General features: G+C 39.8%; 1 protein-coding gene across 1 annotated transcript in view; it reads left to right on the forward strand.

Moving 5' to 3' along the window:
- LOC143281505 (visual system homeobox 2-like) overlaps nt 1-26,973 on the forward strand; it is a 167,908-nt gene that overhangs the window by 95,586 nt on the left and 45,349 nt on the right. Inside the window, exon 2 of the mRNA XM_076586714.1 lies at nt 25,766-25,847. Within this exon, the coding sequence (XP_076442829.1) occupies nt 25,766-25,847 (82 nt within the window). The remainder of the gene's footprint in view (nt 1-25,765; nt 25,848-26,973) is intronic.

The raw sequence follows: 26,973 nt of genomic DNA on the forward strand, positions 1-26,973 counted from the left end.
ACACACACACACACACACACACACGGAGGACGAGAGAAAAGTGCGTGAATCCTCAGCAGCTACAGACTGACTGGTCTTTTGCCGCACGTTGATGTAAGGATCATCAGCCGACTGCGGTGGCCACACACCTTCAGACAGTTGGAGGTTCGTGCTGAAGCAGACTAATCCTGTACACAGGTGGCGGAAAGGTGTTGTTATTGTTATTACCATTGATACTTATGCAGCGCCCATCTTGGGTCAGAAAGCAAACTATAAGCGCTTCATACGCACGGAGACATTTGCACAGCACGCTGCCTGCCTGCATGTAGCCGACTGACGGTTGCCTCTAGGCACTCGTCATTCGTTTCCTGTGTCATTCACTCAAGCTTCTCAAACACACAGACACAGGTACAAACATGTGTATTAGAGTGGATCCTATTTTTCAAGATTATGCGCAGAGACAACCCATTTCTTTCCGTGGGTTCGTTTACGTGCGCTAGCTGTATGCTGCAACAGGACCTCGTATCATCTGAAAGATTAGCGTCCAGACCACAAATATGGGTCTAATGGAGGGGAGAAAATTCTGGCCAGTGTGGGATTCTCTGAGGTTATCTCCCTTCCTAGGCGGACACGTTACTACTATGTCACCACCACGCTCACCTGTGAGCAGGGTGTGTGGATCGGAACACGACACGACTGGAGGGACACGACACGACACGACAGGAGGGACACGACACGACTGGAGGGACACGACACGACACGACAGGAGGGACACGACACGACTGGAGGGACACGACTGGAAGGACACGACACGACACGACATAAGTCATAAGACATGCACCAAGTGAAGGGGGGGGGGGGTGATGACATGTGACATGCACCAAGTGAAGGGGGGGGGGGGTGATGACATGTGACATGCACCAAGTGAAGGGGGGCATGGTGATGACATGTGATATGCACCAAGTGAAGGGGGGGGGGGGGGTGATGACATGTGACATGCACCAAGTGAAGGGGGGGGGGGGAGGGGTGATGACATGTGACATGCACCAAGTGAAGAGGGGGGGAGGGGGGGTGATGACATGTGACATGCACCAAGTGAAGGGGGGGGGAGGGTGATGACATGTGACATGCACCAAGTGAAGAGGGGGGGGGGGGTGATGACATGTGACATGCACCAAGTGAAGAGGGGGGGAGGGTGATGACATGTGACATGCACCACGTGAAGGGGGGGGGGGGGTGATGACATGTGACATGCACCAAGTGAAGGGGGTGGGGGAGGGGTGATGACATGTGACATGCACCAAGTGAAGGGGGGGGGGAGGGGTGATGACATGTGACATGCACCAAGTGAAGAGGGGGGGGGGGAGGGGTGATGACATGTGACATGCACCACGTGAAGGGGGGGGGGGGGGTGATGACATGTGACATGCACCAAGTGAAGGGGGGGGAGGGGTGATGACATGTGACATGCACCAAGTGAAGGGGGGGGGATGGTGATGACATGTGACATGCACCAAGTGAAGGGGGGGGGGGGTGATGACATGTGACATGCACCAAGTGAAGGGGGGGGGGGGGGGGTGATGACATGTGACATGCAGGAGGACGGCAAGAAGTTGGACAGTCTGCACTGACTGGGACGTTGACTGGTGGAGGGTGGAGGGGTAGAGGGTGGAGGGGTGGAGGGTGGGGCTAGACGTTAGGGGGCACTCTGGGGGTCATGGAATTAAACGGCTACCAACCCCCCACCCCCTTCTTCTCCTCGCCCCCACCACCACCATCCCCCACCCCGTCGCCCCCGTCCCCCTCCCCAGCAGTCTGTTCTACCATGCCCTCTCATTACCAGCCTTTGATACGGCCATTAGCCCTCATTGTCAGCACGGTGGCCCCCAGTCCCCTTAAAGCCACACCAGCCACACCTTCACAGCCTACTGTCCTCGCCGGGCACACCGCCCCCTTGTCGTCAGTGAGCAGTTGTGAGCTGGGAGAAGTGAGTAGAGAAAAGAGGAGAGGGGGGTGAGCGGGTGGTGTGAGGTGGAGGAGGAGAGAAAGGAGAGGGGAAAGAGCGGGTGGTGTGAGGTGGAGGAGGAGAGAAAGGAGAGGGGAAAGAGCGGGTGGTGTGAGGTGGAGGAGAGAAAGGAGAGGGGAAAGAGCGGGTGGTGTGAGGTAGAGGAGAGAAAGGAGAGGGGAAAGAGCGGGTGGTGTGAGGTAGAGGAGAGAAAGGAGAGGGGAAAGAGCGGGTGGTGTGAGGTGGAGGAGGAGAGAAAGGAGGAGAGGGGAAAGAGCGGGTGGTGTGAGGTGGAGGAGGAGAGAAAGGAGGAGAGGGGAAAGAGCGGGTGGTGTGAGGTGGAGGAGAGAAAGGAGAGGGGAAAGAGCGGGTGGTGTGAGGTGGAGGAGAGAAAGGAGAGGGGAAAGAGCGGGTGGTGTGAGGTAGAGGAGAGAAAGGAGAGGGGAAAGAGCGGGTGGTGTGAGGTGGAGGAGAGAAAGGAGAGGGGAAAGAGCGGGTGTTGTGAGGTGGAGGAGAGAAAGGAGAGGGGAAAGAGCGGGTGGTGTGAGGTGGAGGAGGAGAGAAAGGAGGAGAGGGGAAAGAGCGGGTGGTGTGAGGTGGAGGAGGAGAGAAAGGAGAGGGGAGTGAGCGGGTGGTGTGAGGTGGAGGAGGAGAGAAAGGAGGAGAGGGGAAAGAGCGGGTGGAGTGAGCTGGGGGAGGAGAGGAAGGAGAGGGGGGGGGGGGTTAACGGGTGGTGTGAGGTGGAGGAGGAGAGAAAGGAGGAGAGGGGAAAGAGCAGGACCTGGTGTCTGTCCCCTCACTTCACACACACTGGCGCTGCTGCCACCTGGGGAGCAAAGGGGGATAAGGCAGGAAGGCGAAGGGCGAGCACCAGGGGGCGGAAAGAGGACTCTGTGCCGACAGAGGTGAAGAGGGGGCGGAGGACGGCGGTAATTACCAGAGAAACCCTCCCAGGCTATTTGGAGAGGCGGCTGGAGGGGCCGGGCCAGCGCCGGGAACGCTCTTCACGGCTGACAAGAAGCCCATTAAGCACCCATCGTGCCGGCTTGTCTGCCCTTGCCTACCCCGTCCCTCCCCTTTCCCCCACCCACCAGTCATCCATTCCCCTTCCCAACCCCATCATGTCTCCTTCTTGTCTTCTTTGGCGTAAGGCTGTGGTGCAATTAGCATCCCAACACGTAGAGAGAGGGGGGGGGGGAGAGAGAGGGGGGAGGAGAGAGAGAGAAATAGGGGGGAGGAGAGAGAGAGGGGGGGGAGAGAGAGAGGGAGATGAGAGAGGGGGGAGAAGGAGAGAGAGAGGGAGAGAGGGGGGGGAGGAGAGAGAGAGAGAGAGGGGAGAGAGAAAGAGAGAGAGGAGAGAGAGAGAGAGGGAGAAAGAGAGAGGGAGAGAGGAGAGAGAGGGGAAAAGAGATAAGGAGAGAGAGAGAGGGAGAAGGAGAGATAAAAAATAATAAAAAAATAAAATAAAATAAAATAAAATAAAATAAAAAGCGAGAGTCAATTCACAACACCAACGTCAAAATTACATCAGCATGAGCAAACATAAACATAGAACTTACGTACAATACAATATCGCGATAGATGAATAACGAGGACAATAGGGTAGGGGCGTGGTGCAGAGCAGAAGGATGAATGGTCAAGGGGAAGAGAAAAAAAGGAAGGGGGGGCTGACTGAACAGACAGATACAGTGACAGTGACAGTGGAGACAGACACATATATTGACAATCTACACGTTTGTTGTTTATAATTGATATGTGTCACATAATCACATGTTTTTCAATAAACGTGCACGATATGTTTTTATAGTTAGGGATGCTTTTTACAGTGTTTACATTGAGGCAGGATAATATTTCATTCTATAAACAGCCCCCTGAATAAGACAGACCAGATTTCAAAAGATCGATCCTTGGAAGTGGTACAATAACTTTATGAAGATGACGATGAGTGTTGGTTACAAATTGATTCTTTAGTGAGGGGGGAGCAGATCCAGACATGATTTTGAACATAAATAGACCTTTGTTATATAGAAGTTTTGTTTTCAATGGGAGGATTTCGAGAGCTTTATTAACAGATATAGTCAATGATGAAGATTTTAAAAGAATGTTTTACAGCTCTTCTATGCAGACTCAATAGAGGCTTCATAATACTGTCACTCGCCGAATCCCACACTGTCGAAGCCTAGTTAATGTGTGATTCTATATAAGCACTGAAAAATAGTTTTCGACAGTGAAGATCCAAAAAGTGTTTAATTTTAATCAGTTGATAGATTTTTTTTATATATATATACCTGTTTGCATAACAGAGAAATATGATGTGACCATGACAAATTATTATCGATAGTGATGCCAAGGATTTTATGGTGGTCAACTTCTTCAATTTTGTCGCCTTTGATGAAAATAGGCAACAGTTTATGGACATATTTTGACGCTTTTGCCTTGTTGTGATTACTTGGAATTTTGTTTTATTTAGGATGGAGACACATGTGGTTTAGTTTGAACTATTCAATCAATTGGTCAATACTATCCTGAAGAGAAAGAGACACGGTACACAGGTTAGTATGACTAGTATGAATGGTGGTATCATCAGCAAACATTTCACATGGTGTCTTGAAAGATAAGGGTAGCTCATTGATATATGCAGAAAATAAGATAGGTCCCAAAACAGAACCTTGAGGTACACCATTGTTAATTGGTAATAACATTGATTTAGAACCATTTGTGAATACAAGTTGTTTTCTTTCAGAGAGAAAAGATGATATAAGTTCTAATGTATTCAAAGACAAGCCATAAATCTTTAGTTTTTTTCAGTAGGAGAGAATGATCAATCACATCAAAAGCCTTCATAAAGTCAACAACAAGAGCTCCAGTAATTTCATTATTATTAATGTTAATAAGCCATTGATCTACTAAATTTGTTAGTGCAGAATGACATGAGTGATTTGCTCTAAATCCAGACTGATTTGAATGGAACAAGTCACAATTATTAAAATGCTTAAGAATATGTATATTTATATGATATTCCAGGGGGGTTGATAACAGTGGCAAAATAGAAATTGGTCTGTGGTTTGAAGGTTCAGAGCGATCGCCATTCTTTTATATAGGAATAACTTTAGCAGTTTTGAGAGTTTGGGGGGATCTTATTTTTTGTAATACTTAAATTATATATGTATGTAAGGAATTCTGCTATTATAGGAGCTGAGAGTTTTCATATTTTTCCGTCTATGCCATCAAGACTTCTTGTACTTGTTTGTTTTAAATGGATCAGAGCATTATAAACTTCATGTACACATATCAAAGGAATATCTAATGTGGCTGAAATATTTTTTGATTGACAGAATTTTAACAGAGCATCTAGAGAGTTAAGGTTTGATTTGTCTGATTTTATAATTGAAGTAGCTATGTTACAGAAATGTGAATGAAGTTTATCTGTGGTCTTTGTCTGTAAGTGATGTAATCTGTGTGGCTCTATTCTTATTATTCAATTGATTTGTGGCTTTCCACAAAGACTTACTGTCAGACTTTAAAGTGATCAACTTTTAAAAATATTTCTTTTTTCGCTAAACGTTTCAAGTTATTTATTGCATTTCTTTGTTTTTGAAAATCTTCTCGGGTTTCAGTTGATAAAAGAAAATCTCTGAAATCGATGGCGTCTTCTATGTCTCTCGTTATCCACGGCTTTTTTGGACTACTTTTTACACGTTTAGTTTTGAATGGGGCGTGTTTGTTGCAAATGTTGAGGACATTATCATACCATATTTCACACACTTCATCTGGATCAGTACATTGATAAACGAGAGACGTAGGAGAGTTCATCAGGTCCATCAAGAATGATTCTGGGTCAAATTTTGAATAACTTCTGTATGTAATAACTTTATGACAGTTTTTTGGTATGTTGATACCTTTTGTAGACCATGTGATACAAACTGGAAAGTGGTCGCTACAGCCAAAGGTTGGAGAGCATATTTCAGAAATAGTCTTTGTGGAAGTTGTGTATATGTGGTCGATGAGTGTTTTTGAAGTGCGAATGATTCGTGTTGGTTTGTCGATTTACTGATTGAGATGAAAGGACTCGTATGTTTGTTTCCAGTTCAAATTACATTTCAGTAAATCAATATTAAAGTCACCCAATAAAATAATTTCATTTGAGAGCAGAGAAGCATCCTCCATCATTAGCGTGAACTTATCCATCCAGTCAACGTGCTCTGCAGGATTCCTATAGAAAAAGCCTATAAGAAATGGTTCCGATTTTTTAAAGTGTACCTCGATCCATACTGATTCAACATGGTGGTTTTCGAGTGATTCAATTCTTTTGAATCTGATATGTTGAATCTGAGAGAACGAACGAACGAAGTTTTTTTTATTGAGGGAAGTGGAATGAGCACACATGTGCTTTTTTTCATCCAGCCCTCAGGGCAAAGCGAAAATGAAAAGAAAATGAATCAAGAGAGAGAGAGAGTGGGTGGGGGGGAAGGAGAGAGTGAGGGAGAGAGGGAGAAGGAGAGAGAGGGGGAAGAGAGGGAAACGGAAACGGAAACGGAATGGTTTATTCACATATAGGCCTCAGCCCCAAGTGAAGGGGTTAATATGAACATTATACAACTCAAAAAGACAACATAAGCAAACAAGCATAAATGCAGATAACAAAACATAATTATATGCATTTCACGAAGTGACTATTTCTCTAAGTTTGAAAGCCTTATACAAAAACAAGGAAAAATCACGAACGTCCTTACTGTTGCTTGACGACATTAACAGACTTAATTTAAACAAAGAGGGATGTTTGTAATATTTTGCTTTTATAAACATTTCACGGATATTTCCTAGCACTGGGCAACAAAGAACAAAATGTAATTCGTTTTCTTGAGATTCGTTACATAGAGGGCAGACTAAAACATTCGTACTAGAAGTTTTGTATCTTGAGCGATGCATTGTCAGTTCTGATACCCCTAATCTAAATTTCGTTGTTATAAATTTCAAGTGCCTGTCCATATCTTGCAGTAGATAAGGTTTTAAATCATGTACACTACAGAAAGTTCTGTACATATCAAATCTCTCGCTGGTATGAATATGATTATTCCAAGTCTGCCATCTACAATCAATTAGCCTTTGGCGGAAAACAGATATAAACCATTAACACTTCCAACACCCTGTTCTATCCACACAAAACCAAATCCATATTCAAACAAACAAAGACGAACCTTAGTTACCCAGTTTTTCTTTCCCTTGATATCTAAATCATACAACATTTTATAAGCCTTAGGCGGTATCCTGCTATCTTCCATGTGAACAAGTTTGATCCAGTAGCGAATACAATTCAAAACAGAGTTTATATATATGTAGGATATCGGTTTGTTTCACCATAAACAAAGTCATTTGGCGTTCGCATATCTACTCCTAAAAATTTCTTTAAAGCCAACAAATGAACTGATTCACAATGAAAAACAGCATTATCTAGCCCCCATAGCTCAGATCCATATTGCACTATTGGTTGTATCAGTCAAAAAGCTTAAAGAATAAATTAAATGAATTATTATTTAACATATATAATCTTTTCATTACACATATCAAAGCATTTTTTGCTTTACTTGCAAGTTCCTTGCAAGCAGCAACAAAACTTAAACGGGTTGAGAAGAGAATTCCTAAATATCTATACACATTAACAATAGGCATTGCAACACCATCATAAAACCATAGTTCTCTCGCACTTAAATATCCACCTTTCCGAAATACTATTATGTTACTTTTAGACATACTTACCTTTAATTGAAGAGATGTTGTTGCGCGCTGTAAACTAGTTAATTGTGTTTGTAGGCCCATAACTGTTTCTGAAATCAAAATGAAATCGTCTGCTAACAAAAGAATAAACAATTCAAAAGCATCAAGTGGAAACATAGCACCATGCCTACCATTATTTATTACTTCTATTGCTAATTCGTTTATGAATAAAGAAAAAAAGAACTGGGCTGCAGGGAAGAGAGGGAGAGAGAGAGAGAGAGAGAGAGGGGGGGGGGGGAGAGAAGAGGGAGGGAGTGGGAGAGAGAGGGGGAGAGAGAACGAACGAACGAACGAAGTTTTTTTTATTGAGGGAAGTGGAATAAGCATACATGTGCTTTTTTTTCATCCAGCCCTCAGGGCAAATGGAAAAAAAAAGAAAATGAATCAAAACATCCACAAAGTAACAAAGAGATGAAGAAATAAAGACATGACATTCACATACACATTTAAACATGCATATCTACATAATCCTGATACAAACATCATATTATGAAGGAAAAAGATCACCCCCCCCCCAACCCCCTTCAAAAAAAACAACAACAAAAAAACAAAAGAAACACACAGCCCCTCCCAAGCCCCCCTCGTTTCCCCCCCCCCCCACCCCAAAAAAAAAGAAAAGAAAAAAAAAAGAAGTATGCAGGACACTGATCGTGGTTAGACATACAATAAAACTATATATGCGTATTCAATAAGATAAAGTCAAGTTAAGTAGGATTGTTGACATATTTGTCCATAAGGTGTTTATGGTTATGTTTTTTGAATTCTTGAATGCTTTTCTGAACATTAAAATTGGATGAAATATTGTTCCATAAACAGCCTCCTGAATGAATGAGACTGGATTTAAGCAGATCTACTCTTGGAATGGGGATCTTAATCTTGTTGGTCTGACGGACTAGCGTGGTAGGAAATCTCTCTCTCAAAGATGGAGCATAACTAGACATGATTTTAAAAATAAAAAGTATTTTGTTGTATTCAAGTTTAAGCTTTAGGGGAAGAATATCTAAATGTCTGTAGTCATCAGCAGTCAGTGATGAAGATTTCAGAAGGATTAATTTAAGAGCTCGTCTATGCAGACTTAGTAAAGGTTTTAGTATATTATCGCTAGCTGAATCTCAGAGTGTTGTATAGTTAATATGTGATTCCATATAAGCAAAAAAGAAAAAAAATTTCGACAATGCAAATCAAGAAAATGTTTATTTCTGGAAAGCTGATAAATCTTTTTTGATAGAGTTTTGCATAGTGACATAATATGACTGGACCAAGATAAGTTGTTATCAATGGTGACTCCAAGAATTTTATGATTATCAACTTCTTCTGTTGGTTGACCATTTATGGAAAAGGGTGGAAGGTTGTGTGAAAAGTTTTGGCGTTTCTGTCTGGTGGTGAGTATGAGACATTTCGTTGTTGTTGTTTTTTTTGGATGGAGACGCATGTGATTTAAGTTGGACCATCTAACTATGTCATTAATGCTTTGTTGCAGAGCATAATACACTTTGTCTATTGTAGTGTGATTTGTATGTACTGTTGTATCGCCTGCAAACATCTCACATAATGCATTGATAAATAGAGGCAAATCATTTATATAAACAGAAAACAATATTGGACCAAGAATTGAACCTTGAGGAACTCCATAATAGATAGACTGTAAAGAGGACTGAGATTCATTCATAGATACAATTTGTCTTCTGTCTGATAGAAATGAAGATATGAGTTCAAGTGTATTTCCAGAAAAGCCATATAATTTTAGTTTTTTTCAAGAGTGCGGTCTATCACATCGAATGCCTTCATTAACATCCACCATGAGAACACCAGTAATTTCATTATTGTTTATATTTGTGAGCCATTGTTCGACTAAGTTAGTGAGTGCTGTATGACAGGAGTGCTTGGACCTGAAACCAGATTGATTTGGATGAAATAATTTGTAGTGATTGAAATGATTAAGGATATGTTTGTTAATGTGTTTTTCTAAAGGTTTTGACAATATTGATAAGATTGAAATTGGTCTGTAATTGGAAGGGTCTGTACGGTCTCCTGACTTTAAAATGGGTACTACTTTCGCGACTTTAAAAGATTTAGGAATTATCTTTTTTGTGATACATTGGTTATAGACATAAGTGTTTCGGCAATTATAGGAGCAGAGAGTTTTAATACCTTTCCATCTATACCATCAATACCTTTCGAACCTGTTTGCTTTAAGTGGGAAAGAGCATAGTAAACTTCATGTACATCCATAAGAGGGATATCAAGGTGTGATGAAATATTTTTAGTGTTACAAAAGGTTTCGAGAATATCAAATGAATTAAGGGATGACATGTTTGTTCCTACTATTGAGTTAGCTGCATTACAAAAATGTGTATTTGGGTTTTCTGCTGATATGTCGTTAGTTGTTGTGGAATGCGTGATATTATGTTTATTATTTAACTGATTTATGGCTTTCCAAATCAATTTATTATTGGATTTTGTGGAAATAAGTTCTTGAAAATAATTCTTTTTTTCTGAACGTTTCAAAGCATTTACAAGATTAAGTTGTTTTCTGAATTCATCTTTCTTACCTTCTGAGAGAGACGAGTCTCCTTAATCTTATCATCAATGGTTTTAGTCATCCACGGCTGTTTAGGATAGCTTTTGACACGTTTTGTTATGAATGGAGCATGTTTATCATATATATTAAGAAAATTGTGATACCAAACCTCCAGTGCTTCTTCAGGATTAGAGAATTGATAAACAGCTGACATATTGGAATGTATCAAGTTCTGTAGAAATAAATCCTTATCAGATTGTCTAAAATCTCTATGGCAAACGGTTTTATGTCTATTTGCAGGAATTTTTTACGCCTCGTTTGGACCATGTGAAATATATAGGGGAATGGTCACTTCAGCCAAACGTTGGGGAACATACTTCTGTTATGGAATTTGTAGATGAAGCATATATATGATCTATAAGTGTTTTTGACGTTGCAGTAACTCTCGTAGGTATGTCAATTAACTGCGTTAGGTGAAATGATTCATAAAATTTTGTCCAGTGTTTGTTTGATTTGAGTAAGTCAATATTAAAGTCACCTACTAGTATTATTTTACCTGAAGACAAAGAAGCTTCTTCCATCAACATAAACTTGTCTATCCAATCTACATGTTCAGCTGGATTTCTATAGATAAAGGATAGGTTTTGATTTCTTAAAGCGTATTTCGATCCATACAGATTCAGCTTGATAATTTTCAAGCGATTCAATTCGTTTAAAGTTAATGTTTTGTTGAACATATACAAGGCCTGTTTCTCTAGAACATTTCGGATCAGTACGAATAATACAATAGCCTGGTAGTAGTAAATCAGAGTCTTGTATATGGTCTGTTGGTCTTGATTCAGCAAATCCGAATATGTGAAACTGTCTTCCGGAGTTTGAAAGGACATGGGATACATCAGCGAGTTTGTTGATGATATGATTAATATTCAGAAAACCTACTTTAAAACCATTGGATATTGGCCAAGTGTTGAGTGTTTTAGTCATGGAACAGAAAAAGTGAATGCAACAGCATCAAAGATGACTATTAATGTTATGATACAATGGTACAATGGAAAGGAGAGTAAAAGACACAAGAAGTACCAGAGGGCACCTCCAAAAGTACACAGTGTGCAATGTACTTAACCACTGATTAAACAACCATCAAATAACAAGTCACATAGAATACAATTCAAATACAGCAAATAATAAGGTCAATAATATTTACTGCGTCCGCACAACTCACGTAATTTGCGCTGAACATAGTTTTAGCCCAGCAAACTGTGACAACCTCAAGTGCATTACGAGATCACGAGTGTGTCCGCAACACACACACACACACGAACGTTCACGCGAATGTGCACTTACCGCACCCACGCACTTGCTGCACGAGCGTGTGAACATTCGCAGAACTATACACATCACACGCATGATTCACAAAATTGTGTATGTACATTTGTATACCGGAATGCTATTTATATATAAATATATGAATATATTATGTGTACATATGAATTTATATTTTAGTATAACAACACCCAGTTAGACAGATGATATTGATGAGAAATCAAATCAATCTATGTTGTTTATAAGCCCAGCCGACCACAAAGGTAATAATTTATCAGGACGATGTTGATGAGAAAACTAACACAGGTGTACCATAATAGTGGGGGTGGAAGTGTTGGAATGACAATATTTTTGATGCCGTCTCAAATAGTTCGTCAGTGTATGTGTCATAATTCACAGGCATTGCAGTATTTCCCGTTTCTTGTCTCTGGGAGGTGTTTGAACGGATATTAGCTCCATGGTTACTGTTGAACGAGGTGGTGATATTTTGATTTGGGTGATTGTAATATTGGAACTGATGGGGGTGTTTGGGAGGCATGGAAAACGGGGGTTCATCTCTTTGTGATTTTGGAATGAGAGGTGGAAAATGGTAAGATGATTGCAGGGGTGGGGGTGCATGTTCTGATATCTGACCAACAGGACGACGCTCTTGGTTTTGTTTGAATGGTAAGGAGTTGTAGTATTCCCTAGAATTTGGTACTCTCTGGGGGTAGGACGGGGGTGAGACAAGTGGAAACGAATTCAGAGGAAAGTCTGATCTGCTATTGGTATAGGTTTTTATGGGACCTTTGATTTCTCTGTGGGATCCTCTTCGCCACAGGGTTTTGAGATTTTCAACAAGTCTTGCTGTTCCTCTGGTATTCGTGTGCTTTATACTGCTGTACAGACCTGTGTCTGATGCAAAAGGAAGAAAATTATCAATAAAAGCAATATTGTGGTTTTTACATATTTCTTTTAGATTTAGGTTTGAGGGCATTATGACATTATTGAAATGATGATTCCCTCTAGCAAGTAAAATGGAGCAGAAAGCTACACGTGCATGGGGGAAGGTTTTAGAACATAGAATAAAAAGTTCATTCCGTGTTTCTGGGGATACTGGACCTGCGGGACAAGAGTTCACACCAACACTGGATGATCACATCCTTTATGTTGGGTGAGACTGGTACGGAAGAAAGCCAGTGATGAAGGTCATCAATAGACATTCCTGGAACACAAAGTTTAAACATGCTTTCTCCACGAGGGGCCAGTCTCTTGGGGTTAATGAAGCGTATGACCGAGTCCCCAAGAAGCAGCATTGTTGCCTTTTCAGGAACAGTCATACGGTCCAAAACATCTCTGGTAGAGGGGTTTGAAACATTTTCTGGTGGGTTCTTCTTTTTGTCTGTTAATATTTGTTTTGATTGCTGGGACTGTGTGGAATGAATTTGTTCTTTGTCATGATCACTGATATCAGCGAGAACAGCAAAGGAATTGAAAGTAGAAATGTTTTCGTGGATTGTGACATTGTCATGGGGTAAGCAGTCTGCATTATTTGCTGAAATTCCTTTCTGACCATCACTGACAGAACGATCACTGTGTGACTGTTTATCTGTGTTGATGGGTTTTGCGTCACTAATTGGTGTTTCGGTTTCTGAACCTTGAGTAAAGAGTATGTGTTTTTCAGTTTGAATTTCAACATCATTTTGTGGAAGTAACATTTTTATGTTGACATACATGGTCTACTGGGGTCTGAGTATCAACTGTTGCTTGATTGACTGGATTGTATTTATTTCTGTTCAGTTCTGATTGGAGAGAACCCAACTGGGATTTAATTGAACGATTTTCTTGGATGAGTTCTTTGTTTTTGCTTTCAAGATTTGAAACAGCTGATTTTAATTTTTCAATTTCTGTATTGAGCACATCAACTTTTTTTTGAAATACAAGCACGGAGTTTTTTCACAACAGTCATTGCATCATTGATCAAACAAGTACCTGTGTTTTGAGTCAAATCCTCACTTGGAGTAAGAGAGTTCACTGTTTTTTCTAAATGTAACATTCTCCTTTTTAATTCCGGTAGCGGACTGGGAGCAGCGCGGGCGTGTGACGAGTGACACAGAGAACGTCGAACATGACTCCTGGTTCTTTTCCCAACAGGGGTGGTCTTTTGGGGGGGAGTTTGGTCACTCAGTTCAGAAGGGTGGGTGGGGGTCACAGGTGGGGTTGGGAGGAGGATAACCACATTGTCTTGTGTTTTTGAAGTAGGATTGACCAAGAGTTGGGACTGTTGGGGTGATGAAGGGAAACCTTTGTAGAGGAAACATTTTCCATGGTCATTACAGTCAAGTCCGTCACAGGAGGTGACAAATGAGGAAGGCCGGAGAAAGAATTTATGAATGACAGTGGTGTGCATAAATGTGAGTTTGACAATTCATAAACGTCCCTTAGAAAACCAAGCACAAGTGTTTTTAAAATTTCACATTCTTCTTTATCCCAAGATGGACAGTTCATTCCTTGACAAAGTAAAGTTCCACCAGAGCCATGTGTAAAACAAGAGAGGCAAGGCCTTCAAGACTCACTTGTGATACACTTTAAAAAAAAATCTAATCGTTAAAATGTATTCTGTATTTGTTATAAAGCTTCGGGTTAAAAAAAAAAAGAAAGAAAAAAAGTCCTAACCAAATTCGAACCCCATGTGTTCGGGTGAGAAGAAACTGTCTTACCCATTACACTGTCGTGGCTCCTTGTCTGACGTTCTAACATTTAATATTTGAACATACTTTTTTAAAGGGCGATAAATCAATTGCTGTATTCGCAGTGAGAACGCTGTTTAAATCATATTATTCTGGTGTATCTTGGGCATTCAAAAAATCTTTAAGGGCAATTAAAAAAAAAAAAGAAAAAAAAAGTCCGCGGTAAAGGAGACGTGGCTATCGCAGCAATCACACTGCAACATTTAGCCGTTTTCACTAGATCTAGATAGATGTACAAGTTTAGTTACACCCGCCGGGAATGTAGTACGACACGGTCGATTCAATTTCTCTTTTATGTTCATTCTAGTTTTATAGTTTTAAAGTTGATATGAAACTTTAGTATTTTGTTAAATTAATAACATGTAGAGCCAAATACAAGTACTTCTAAACGTCGTATGAAGTGAAAAGGACTTCATTTTGAGAAAAGTCAAGACTGGAAATTTTTTCGTTTCATCAATTCAAGGGTATTAACTCGCATATATTTTTTTGGCAGTTTGGGGCATAATCCAGTAAATGATGTGGCGTTTACAAATCTTTCTCTGAATAAATATTTAACGGTCTCCTTCTCTAACTTTCCATCACATGTTATCGTGTATTGTCGATTGAATATAGGATTGAACGGGCAGGTCAACAACTTGAAACAAAATGGCGTCGTTCGCGTTCGCGAAGAATATGAGCACGCGCTTTGAATGTGTATAAATATGTGTACGCAATTGATTTTTTACCCATGACCTTCAGGGCTCAGCCAATAGATCTATGAAGTCCACTCGTCTTATTGATTTTTTTAGTATTTTCCGAAAAGGACCACTTGGGCGAACGAACATAGTGAAAGCCCTGTACACAGAGTAAAACACACATGCTATTTATGTATTGAGTATAATTTAAAAATGTAATGTTTAAGATGAGAAAGATCAGTTTAAAGCAAATTTAGTCCCCTAGCATTAATTAGATTAATTTCCCTTTTTTACTATCTGCAACAAAACGTTTGCGAAATAAATAAAACTTCCATGCTTAGCAAAAGAAGTTCTTGAACAAAAAATGATAATAATGACTGCTCTTGTTGTGTCAGAATATCAGATCAAAGTGCCAAGTTTAGAGAATTAAAAAAAAAAAAATAAATATATATATAACAGTAAATGCAGTTTGCATATATTTTGGCTTCTTTTAAAAAAAATGTTGTGCCCATCCCATAGGTGCAATATTGTTTTAAACAAGATAATTGGAAAGAACTGAATTTTTCCTATTTTTATGCCTAATTTGGTATTAACTGACAAAGTATTTGCAGGGAAAATGTCAATGTTAAAGTTTACCACGGACACACGGACACACACACACACACACACACACACACACGCACACACACACACAGACAACCGAACACCGGGTTAAAACAGACTCACTTTGTTTACACAAGTGAGTCAATAAAATGTTATTGTTATACATTTTGTCGATTTATGGAAAACACGAAGAACAGACTTGGAAATAGTTGGTGACTGAGGCACAGTAATAAGAATCGATGATGGAGTTAGAATAGTCCCGTTGTTGTCGTAGTCATTGCATTGAACAGTTATTTCGTCCTCTTGGATTGCACAGTGCCGGTAAAAGAGAATCAATTTTCTCCAAACAGCCAGTTCATCTTTGTCACACGTAAAACGTTTCTGAATGTAATCTCTTGTAGGTTTGAGTTTGGTATCACAGGAGTCAGTATCAGCGTCTGCCATGTGTAGTGAATTAAAACACAACACAGTACTTACAGTCACACATGCTGGTGAAGTCTGTCACACATGAATCACTATGACTTTATCACGTCACATAAATCCACTGAAAGCACATAAATCCACTGAAGGCTAGGACTACAGATCACCGCCACTGATCATACACGAAGGGAGCATCACTTGCTTCAGATTTTAATTGCTTCCACTGGACACAGACACAGGCACAGGCACAGACACAGGCACAGACACAGACACAGGCACAGGCACAGGCACAGGCACAGACACAGACACAGGCACAGGCACAGACACAGACACAGACACAGGCACAGGCACAGACACAGACACAGGCACAGACACAGACACAGACACAGACACACAGACACAGACACAGGCACAGACACAGGCACAGGCACAGACACAGGCACAGGCACAGACACAGACACAGACACAGGCACAGGCACAGGCACAGACACAGACACAGACACAGGCACAGACACAGACACAGGCACAGACACAGACACAGACACAGGTGATCTGTGTTTTGTGGTCACCATAACACGAATCACAGTGTTCACACAGTCAGGAACACAGAAAGCTGTGATTTCTTGAGTTGAAGAAAAGTTTCCACCTTCAAATTTACAGATATATTCCACATGCATTCACGAACATGAATTGAGCAGTTATAACTCAGTGATTCAGACGTGATCCTAGAGATTCACAAAAAAATAAGCTGAATCACAGCAACACTGAGAACAAGCGTCCATCTTGGTTCACTGGAGATCACCAAGAGGAGGAGGGAGAGAGAGAGAGGGAGGGAAAGAGACAGTGGGAGAGAGACCGCGAGAGAGAGAGGAGAGAGAGGGAGAGAGAGAGAGGAGGGAGGGAAAGAGAGGGAGGGAAAGAGAGTGGGAGAGAGACCGCGAGAGAGAGAGGAGAGAGAGGGAGAGAGAGAGGAGGGAGGGAAAGAGAGAGAGGGAGGGAAAGAGAGAGTGGGAGAGAGACCGCGAGAGAGAGAGGAGAGAGAGAGAAGAGAGAGGGAGAGAGAACGAGAGAGAGACAGAGGAGAGAGAGGGAGGGAGAGAGAGAGAAGAGAGAGAATGAGAGAGGGAGAGAAAGAGAGAGGGGGAGAGAGAGGGAGGGAAAGAGAGAGAGGGAGAGAGACAGCGAGAGAGAGAGGAGAGAGAGGGAGAGAGAGAGAGAGGAGGGAGGTAGAGAGAGAAGAGAGATGGAGAGAGAGACAGAGAAGAGAGAGAGGGAGGGAGAGAGAGAGGAGAGACAGGATGAGAGAGGGAGAGAAAGAGAGAGGGAGAGAGAGAGAAGAGAGAGGGAGAGAGAGAGGGGGGATAGAGAGCGAGATAGAGTGAGGGAGAGAGAGAGGGGGGGGGAGAGGGAGACAGAAGAGAGGGAGGGAGGGAGAGAGAGAGAGAGAAGAGGATGAGAGAGGGAGAGAGAGAGAAGAGAGAGGGAGAGAGAGGGGGGGATAGAGAGTGAGGTAGAGTGAGGGAGAGAGAGAGAGAGAGAGGGAGAGAGGGGGGGGGGGGAGAACGAACGGTGTGTTTTTTTTATTGAGGGAAGTGGAATAAGAATACATGTGCTTTTTTTCATCCAGTCCTCAGGGCAAACAGAAAATGAAAACAATGAATCAAAATATTCACAAAGTAATCAAGAAGGACCTGACAGTCACATAGACATTGAAACATGAACATGTACATAATCCTGATACAAACTTCATATTATGAACATGAACATGTACATAATCCTGGTACAAACTTCATATTATGAACATGAACATGTACATAATCCTGATACAAACTTCATATTATGAACATGAACATGTACATAATCCTGGTACAAACTTCATATTATGAACATGAACATGTACATAATCCTGGTACAAACTTCATATTATGAACATGAACATGTACATAATCCTGGTACAAACTTCATATTATGAACATGAACATGTACATAATCCTGGTACAAACTTCATATTATGAACATGAACATGTACATAATCCTGATACAAACTTCATATTATGAACATGAACTTGTACATAATCCTGGTACGAACTTCATATTATGAACATGAACATGTACATAATCCTGATACAAACTTCATATTATGAACATGAACATGTACATAATCCTGATACAAACTTCATATTATGAAGGTGCACATGTACATAATGCTGGTACGAACTTCATATTATGAACATGAACATAATCCTGATACAAACTTCATATTATGAAGGTGCACATGTACATAATCCTGATACAAACTTCATATTATGAACATGAACATGTACATAATCCTGATACAAACTTCATATTATGAACATGAACATGTACATAATCCTGGTACAAACTTCATATTATGAAGGTGCACATGTACATAATCCTGGTACAAACTTCATATTATGAACATTAACATGTACATAATCCTGGTACAAACTTCATATTATGAAGGTGCACATGTACATAATCCTGGTACAAACTTCATATTATGAAGGTGCACATGTACATAATCCTGGTACGAACTTCATATTATGAACATGAACATGTACATAATCCTGGTACAAACTTCATATTATGAAGGTGCACATGTACATAATCCTGGTACGAACTTCATATTATGAACATGAACATGCACATAATCCTGGTACAAACTTCATATTATGAAGGTGCACATGTACATAATCCTGGTACGAACTTCATATTATGAACATGAACATGCACATAATCCTGGTACAAACTTCATATTATGAAGGTGCACATGTACATAATCCTGGTACGAACTTCATATTATGAACATGAACATGTACATAATCCTGGTACAAACTTCATATTATGAACATGAACATGCACATAATCCTGACACAAACTTCATATTATGAAGGTGCACATGTACATAATCCTGGTACAAACTTCATATTATGAACATGAACATGTACATAATCCTGGTACAAACGTCATATTATGAACATGAACATGCACATAATCCTGACACAAGCTTCATATTATGAAGGTGCACATGTACATAATCCTGATACAAACTTCATATTATGAACATGAACATGTACATAATCCTGATACAAACTTCATATTATGAACATGTACATAATCCTGATACAAACTTCATATTATGAACATGAACATGTATATAATCCTGATACAAACTTCATATTATGAATATAAACTTGTACATAATCCTGATACAAACTTCATATTATGAACATGAACATGTATATAATCCTGATACAAACTTCATATTATGAAGGTCCAAATGACCACACAAAAAACAAACAAAAAACAAAACAAAAACAAATAAACAAAACAAGAACAAAAAAAACCCACGAAGTTTGCAGGACAGTGATTGTGGTTGTATATATTAAGTATTGTAATAGTGGTTAGACATACAACTAAACTATATGTGTATATATGTAACCGTCTCCCACAAATGACAGATAAATCGCGCTGCACTCAGTTGCGCTACAGGCAAAAACAGTGCTGAGGGGCCATCTGGGATAAATCAAGATTTTTGCACCAGTGCATAGTTCAACCTCTGAATTACAATATATCTCGCTGTTTTTGCCCAATTCAAATTATGAATTTGAAATTTTATTTAATTTCCGGACTTACGTGCCGATATTGCGGAGCAATTATCCCGAAAAACAGCATATTTTACATTTATTTCTACTCTATATCTTAATAGATTACATTAATATAAAAGAAAAAATACTAAAAATAAACATGTAGGTAAATACATAAAAACATAATAAAGTGGAAATGAAAGATACTTGGAAGGTAAATCACTGAAATAAACAATGAACAAAATGGGCCACACTCAGGGAACACCTGCGCACCCACCCACACTGGCATATTAATTTAATGTACAAAAAATAAGAAATAATTAAAAAAAATTCACTTTTATTTCAATTCTTAACAAAATCAAAATTCAGATGTGCATCATTCTAATTTTGGTGTAAAAGAAATAAAAACAGAAGAAGCTTTGTTGGGAGATCAAGTGGAAAATAACTCTTTTACAACCCAAAACAACCTTTCAAAATTACATTGATATTATCATCAAGTGTGAATATCATAGCCCAAAGCATGTAGAGACCCTAATTTGATAACCTGCCTAACTTTCACAGGCATACATCTAAAACAAACCTACATCACTGCGGAAAATCTCGAGAGTTAGTTGTAAACCTTTAAAGCTGTGTTTCTCAAAATGGCTGCAGCACGACTAACACAATTTGAACTACGATAACTTCTACATTTGTTAACCTAGGAACATGTTTTATACACCATTGGAAATGGCCTTTCGTCTTCTTTCCAATGGTATATAATCTTTACATCCTCAAAAATCGACTCATCTATCACTTTGTAGAAGCTGGTCACATAATATTCAATAGAATCAAATCAAATCAAAATCAAGTAGGATTCTTGACATATTTGTCCATTAGGTGTGCATGGTTTGGTGTTTAAAATTCTTGAATGCTTTTCTGTACATTAAAATTGGATGAAATATAACTCCATAAACAGTCTCCTGAATAAATAAGACTGGATTTAAACAGATCTACTGTCTTGTTGGTCGGACGGATAAACGTTGTGGGAAATCAATCTCTCAAAGATGCAACATGGTTAGACAGGATTTTAAACATAAAAAGTGCTTTGTTGTGTGTGTGTGTGGGGGGGGGAGAGAGAGATTGAGAGAGAGAGGGAGGTTGGGAGAGAGAGAGAGAGAGAGAGAGAGAGAGAGAGAGAGAGAGAGAGAGAGAACTCAAAACTCAAAGCTCAAACGGGTTTTTTTTCATTCAAGGATAAAGATCTTAGGCATGGCCTGTTCTTCCAATCTGCCCTTGAGAATCTACATCAGTTACAACAGCACACACATCAGTTACATCAGCACACACATCAGTTACATCAGTTACATCAGCACACACATCAGTTACATCAGCACACACATCAGTTACAACAGCACACACATCAGTTACATCAGCACACGCACATCAGTTACAACAGCACACAGTTACATCAGCACACACATCAGTTACAACAGCACACACATCAGTTACATCAGCACACACATCAGTTACATCAGCAGATACAACAGCAGTTACAACAGCACACACATCAGTTACATCAGCACACACATCAGTTACATCAGCAGTTACAACAGCAGTTACAACAGCACACACATCAGTTACAACAGCACACACATCAGTTACATCAGGACACACATCAGTTACATCAGCAGTTACAACAGCAGTTACAACAGCACACACATCAGTTACAACAGCACACACATCAGTTACATAAGCACACACATCAGTTACATCAGCAGTTACAACAGCAGTTACAACAGCACACACATCAGTTACATCAGCACACACATCAGTTACATCAGCAGTTACAACAGCAGTTACAACAGCACACACATCAGTTACATCAGTTACATCAGCACACACATCAGTTACATCAGCAGTTACAACAGCAGTTACAACAGCACACACATCAGTTACATCAGTTACATCAGCACACACATCAGTTAGAACAGCACACACATCAGTTACAACAGCAGTTAGAACAGCACACACATCAGTTACATCAGCACACACATCAGTTACATCAGCACACACATCAGTTACAACAGCACACAGTTACATCGGCACACACATCAGTTATAACAGCACACACATCAGTTACATCAGGACACACATCAGTTACATCAGCAGTTACAGCAGCAGTTACAACAGCACACACATCAGTTACATAAGCACACACATCAGTTACATCAGCAGATACAACAGCAGTTACAACAGCACACACATCAGTTACATCAGTTACATCAGCACACACATCAGTTACAACAGGACACACATCAGTTACAACAGCAGTTACAACAGCACACACATCAGTTACATCAGCACACACATCAGTTACATCAGCAGATACAACAGCAGTTACAACAGCACACACATCAGTTACATCAGTTACATCAGCACACACATCAGTTACATCAGCACACACATCAGTTACATCAGCACACACATCAGTTACAACAGTTACATCAGCACACACATCAGTTACATCAGCACACACATCAGTTACATCAGCACACACATCAGTTACAACAGCACACAGTTACATCAGCACACACATCAGTTACAACAGCACACACATCAGTTACATCAGGACACACATCTGTTACATCAGCACACACAGTTACATCAGCACACACATCAGTTACAGCACACAGCACACACATAAGTTACAACAGCACACACATCAGTTACATCAGCACACACATCAGTTACATCAGCACACACATCAGTTACAACAGCACACACATCAGTTACAACAGCACACACATCAGTTACAACAGCAGTTACAACAGCACACACATCAGTTACATCAGCACACACATCAGTTAGAACAGCACACAGTTACATCAGCACACACATCAGTTACAACAGCACACACATCAGTTACATCAGGACACACATCAGTTACATCAGCAGTTACAAACAGCAGTTACAACAGCACACACATCAGTTACATCAGTTACATCAGCACACACATCAGTTACAACAGCACACACATCAGTTACATCAGGACACACATCAGTTACATCAGCAGTTACAGCAGCAGTTACAACAGCACACACATCAGTTACATCAGCAGATACAACAGCAGTTACAACAGCACACACATCAGTTACATCAGTTACATCAGCACACACATCAGTTACAACAGCACACACATCAGTTACATCAGGACACACATCAGTTACATCAGCACACACATCAGTTACAACAGCACACAGTTACATCAGCACACACATCAGTTACAACAGCACACACATCAGTTACATCAGGACACACATCAGTTACATCAGCACACACAGTTACATCAGCACACACAGTTACATCAGCACACACATCAGTTACATCAGCACACACAGTTACAACAGCACACACATCAGTTACAACAGCACACACATCAGTTACAACAGCACACACATCAGTTACATCAGCACACACATCAGTTACATCAGCACATACATATTTAGTGGAAAGATGAGAGAACAAAATCTTCGTGCAGGACCGATATGATGTACACACACACACACACACACACACACACACACACACACACACACACACACACACACACAGATTGACAGATGGATAGTAGAGAGAGAGGGAGGGAGAGAGAGGGGGAGAGAGAGAGAGAGAGAGAGAGAGAGAGAGAGAGAGAGAGATGTACTTCTTGAATGTCGTGCGTGTTGGTTTGCATGTTTGCGTGTGCACGCGCGTGTGTGCGTGTGTCGTGTGCCGTACTTGGTGCACTTGTGTCACTTTTTACTGTCATACCTGGTACATGGATATTTAGATATGTGTCACTTTTTACTGTCATACCTGGTACATGGATATTTAGATATGTGTCACTTTTTATTGTCATACCTGGTACATGGATATTTAGATATGTCACTTTTTACTGTCATACCTGGTACATGGATATTTAGATATGTGTCACTTTTTACTGTCATACCTGGTACATGGATATTTAGATATGTGTCACTTTTTACTGTCATACCTGGTACATGGATATTTAGATATGTCACTTTTTACTGTCATACCTGGTACATGGATATTTAGATATGTGTCACTTTTTACTGTCATACCTGGTACATGGATATTTAGATATGTCACTTTTTACTGTCATACCTGGTACATGGATATTTAGGTATATGTCACTTTTTACTGTCTACCTGATACATGGATATTTAGATATGTGTCACTTTTTACTGTCATACCTGGTACATGGATATTTAGATATGTCACTTTTTACTGTCATACCTGGTACATGGATATTTAGATATGTGTCACTTTTTACTGTCATACCTGGTACATGGATATTTAGATATGTCACTTTTTACTGTCATACCTGGTACATGGATATTTAGATATGTGTCACTTTTTATTGTCATACCTGGTACATGGATATTTAGATATGTGTCACTTTTTACTGTCATACCTGGTACATGGATATTTAGATATGTGTCACTTTTTATTGTCATACCTGGTACATGGATATTTAGATATGTGTCACTTTTTACTGTCATACCTGGTACATGGATATTTAGATATGTCACTTTTTACTGTCATACCTGGTACATGGATATTTAGATATGTGTCACTTTTTACTGTCATACCTGGTACATGGATATTTAGATATGTCACTTTTTACTGTCATACCTGGTACATGGATATTTAGATATGTCACTTTTTACTGTCATACCTGGTACATGGATATTTAGATATGTGTCACTTTTTACTGTCATACCTGGTACATGGATATTTAGATATGTCACTTTTTACTGTCATACCTGGTACATGGATATTTAGATATGTGTCACTTTTTACTGTCATACCTGGTACATGGATATTTAGATATGTCACTTTTTACTGTCATACCTGGTACATGGATATTTAGATATGTCACTTTTTACTGTCATACCTGGTACATGGATATTTAGATATGTCACTTTTTACTGTCATACCTGGTACATGGATATTTAGATATGTGTCACTTTTTACTGTCATACCTGATACATGGATATTTAGATATGTGTCACTTTTTACTGTCATACCTGGTACATGGATATTTAGATATGTCACTTTTTACTGTCATACCTGGTACATGGATATTTAGATATGTGTCACTTTTTACTGTCATACCTGGTACATGGATATTTAGATATGTCACTTTTTACTGTCATACCTGGTACATGGATATTTAGATATGTGTCACTTTTTACTGTCATACCTGGTACATGGATATTTAGATATGTCACTTTTTACTGTCATACCTGGTACATGGATATTTAGATATGTGTCACTTTTTACTGTCATACCTGGTACATGGATATTTAGATATGTCACTTTTTACTGTCATACCTGGTACATGGATATTTAGATATGTCACTTTTTACTGTCATACCTGGTACATGGATATTTAGATATGTCACTTTTTACTGTCATACCTGGTACATGGATATTTAGATATGTCACTTTTTACTGTCATACCTGATACATGGATATTTAGATATGTCACTTTTTACTGTCATACCTGGTACATGGATATTTAGATATGTCACTTTTTACTGTCATACCTGGTACATGGATATTTAGATATGTCACTTTTTACTGTCATACCTGGTACATGGATATTTAGATATGTGTCACTTTTTACTGTCATACCTGGTACATGGATATTTAGATATGTCACTTTTTACTGTCATACCTGGTACATGGATATTTAGATATGTCACTTTTTACTGTCATACCTGGTACATGGATATTTAGATATGTGTCACTTTTTACTGTCATACCTGGTACATGGATATTTAGATATGTCACTTTTTACTGTCATACCTGGTACATGGATATTTAGATATGTCACTTTTTACTGTCATACCTGGTACATGGATATTTAGATATGTCACTTTTTACTGTAAACTCTACGAGCTCGGTGTATGGAAGGTATGAATATCAATGTGCATTATTATCATTATCATTATCATTATCATCATCATCATCATTTTTACTTTTTATGTAATTGCAATGACAAATGACACTCTGTGTGTGTGTGTGTGTGTGTGTGTGTGTGTGTGTGTGTGTGTGTGTGTGTGTGTGTGTGTGTGCTGCAGTTCCCTCCCAGTCCTGTCTGCACCCAGACAAGAACGGTGACCTGAGCTCCAGTCGGAAGCAGAAGAAACGGCGGAGACACAGGTAGGTCATGACCTCTGACCTTGCAGTCACTGTTTTCAGGTGTGCAGTCTGTCAGCTGCGAGCAGATAGCATTGACCTAGTTATTTGTGCGTACAATTCAGAACGCTGTCAGTAATATTGTTCTAGTTATTTGTGCGTACAATTCAGAACGCTGTCAGTAATATTGTTCTAGTTATTTGTGCGTACAATTCAGAACGCTGTCAGTAATATTGTTCTAGTTATTTGTGCGTACAATTCAGAACGCTGTCAGTAATATTGTTCTAGTTATTTGTGCGTACAATTCAGAACGCTGTCAGTAATATTGTTTTAGTTATTTGTGCGTACAATTCAGAACGCTGTCAGTAATATTGTTCTAGTTATTTTTGCGTACAGTTCAGAACGCTGTCAGTAATATTGTTCTAGTTATTTGTGCGTACAATTCAGAACGCTGTCAGTAATATTGTTCTAGTTATTTGTGCGTACAGTTCAGAACGCTGTCAGTAATATTGTTCTATCAATGTGTGTATACCGTTCAGAACGCTGTCAGTAATATTGTTCTAGTTATTTGTGCGTACAATTCAGAACGCTGTCAGTAATATTGTTCTATCTTTGTGTGTATACCGTTCAGAACGCTGTCAGTAATATTGTTCTATCTATGTGTGTATACCGTTCAAAACGCTGTCAGTAATATTGTTGTATCTATGTGTGTATACCGTTCAAAACGCTGTCAGTAATATTGTTCTATCTATGTGTGTATACCGTTCAAAACGCTGTCAGTAATATTGTTCTATCTATGTGTGTATACCGTTCAGAACGCTATCAGAAATATTGTTCTATGTGTGTATACCGTTCAAAACGCTGTCAGTAATATTGTTCTATCTATGTGTGTATACCGTTCAGAACCCTGTCAGTAATATTGTTCTATCTATGTGTGTATACCGTTCAGAACGCGGTCAGTAATATTGTTGTATCTATGTGTGTATACCGTTCAGAACGCTGTCAGTAATATTGTTCTATCCATGTGTGTATCTGTTCAACTCTGATGCTATTTATTTCAGTGAAATTAAAAAGTTCCGTTCCTGGTGTGAGAAAAACTGTCTGGATCTCAACGTGTTGAAAACAAAAGAAACGTTAATAGATTTTCGGA

Source organism: Babylonia areolata, chromosome 4 (assembly GCF_041734735.1).
Source record: "Babylonia areolata isolate BAREFJ2019XMU chromosome 4, ASM4173473v1, whole genome shotgun sequence".
Classification (NCBI taxonomy): domain Eukaryota; kingdom Metazoa; phylum Mollusca; class Gastropoda; order Neogastropoda; family Buccinidae; genus Babylonia; species Babylonia areolata.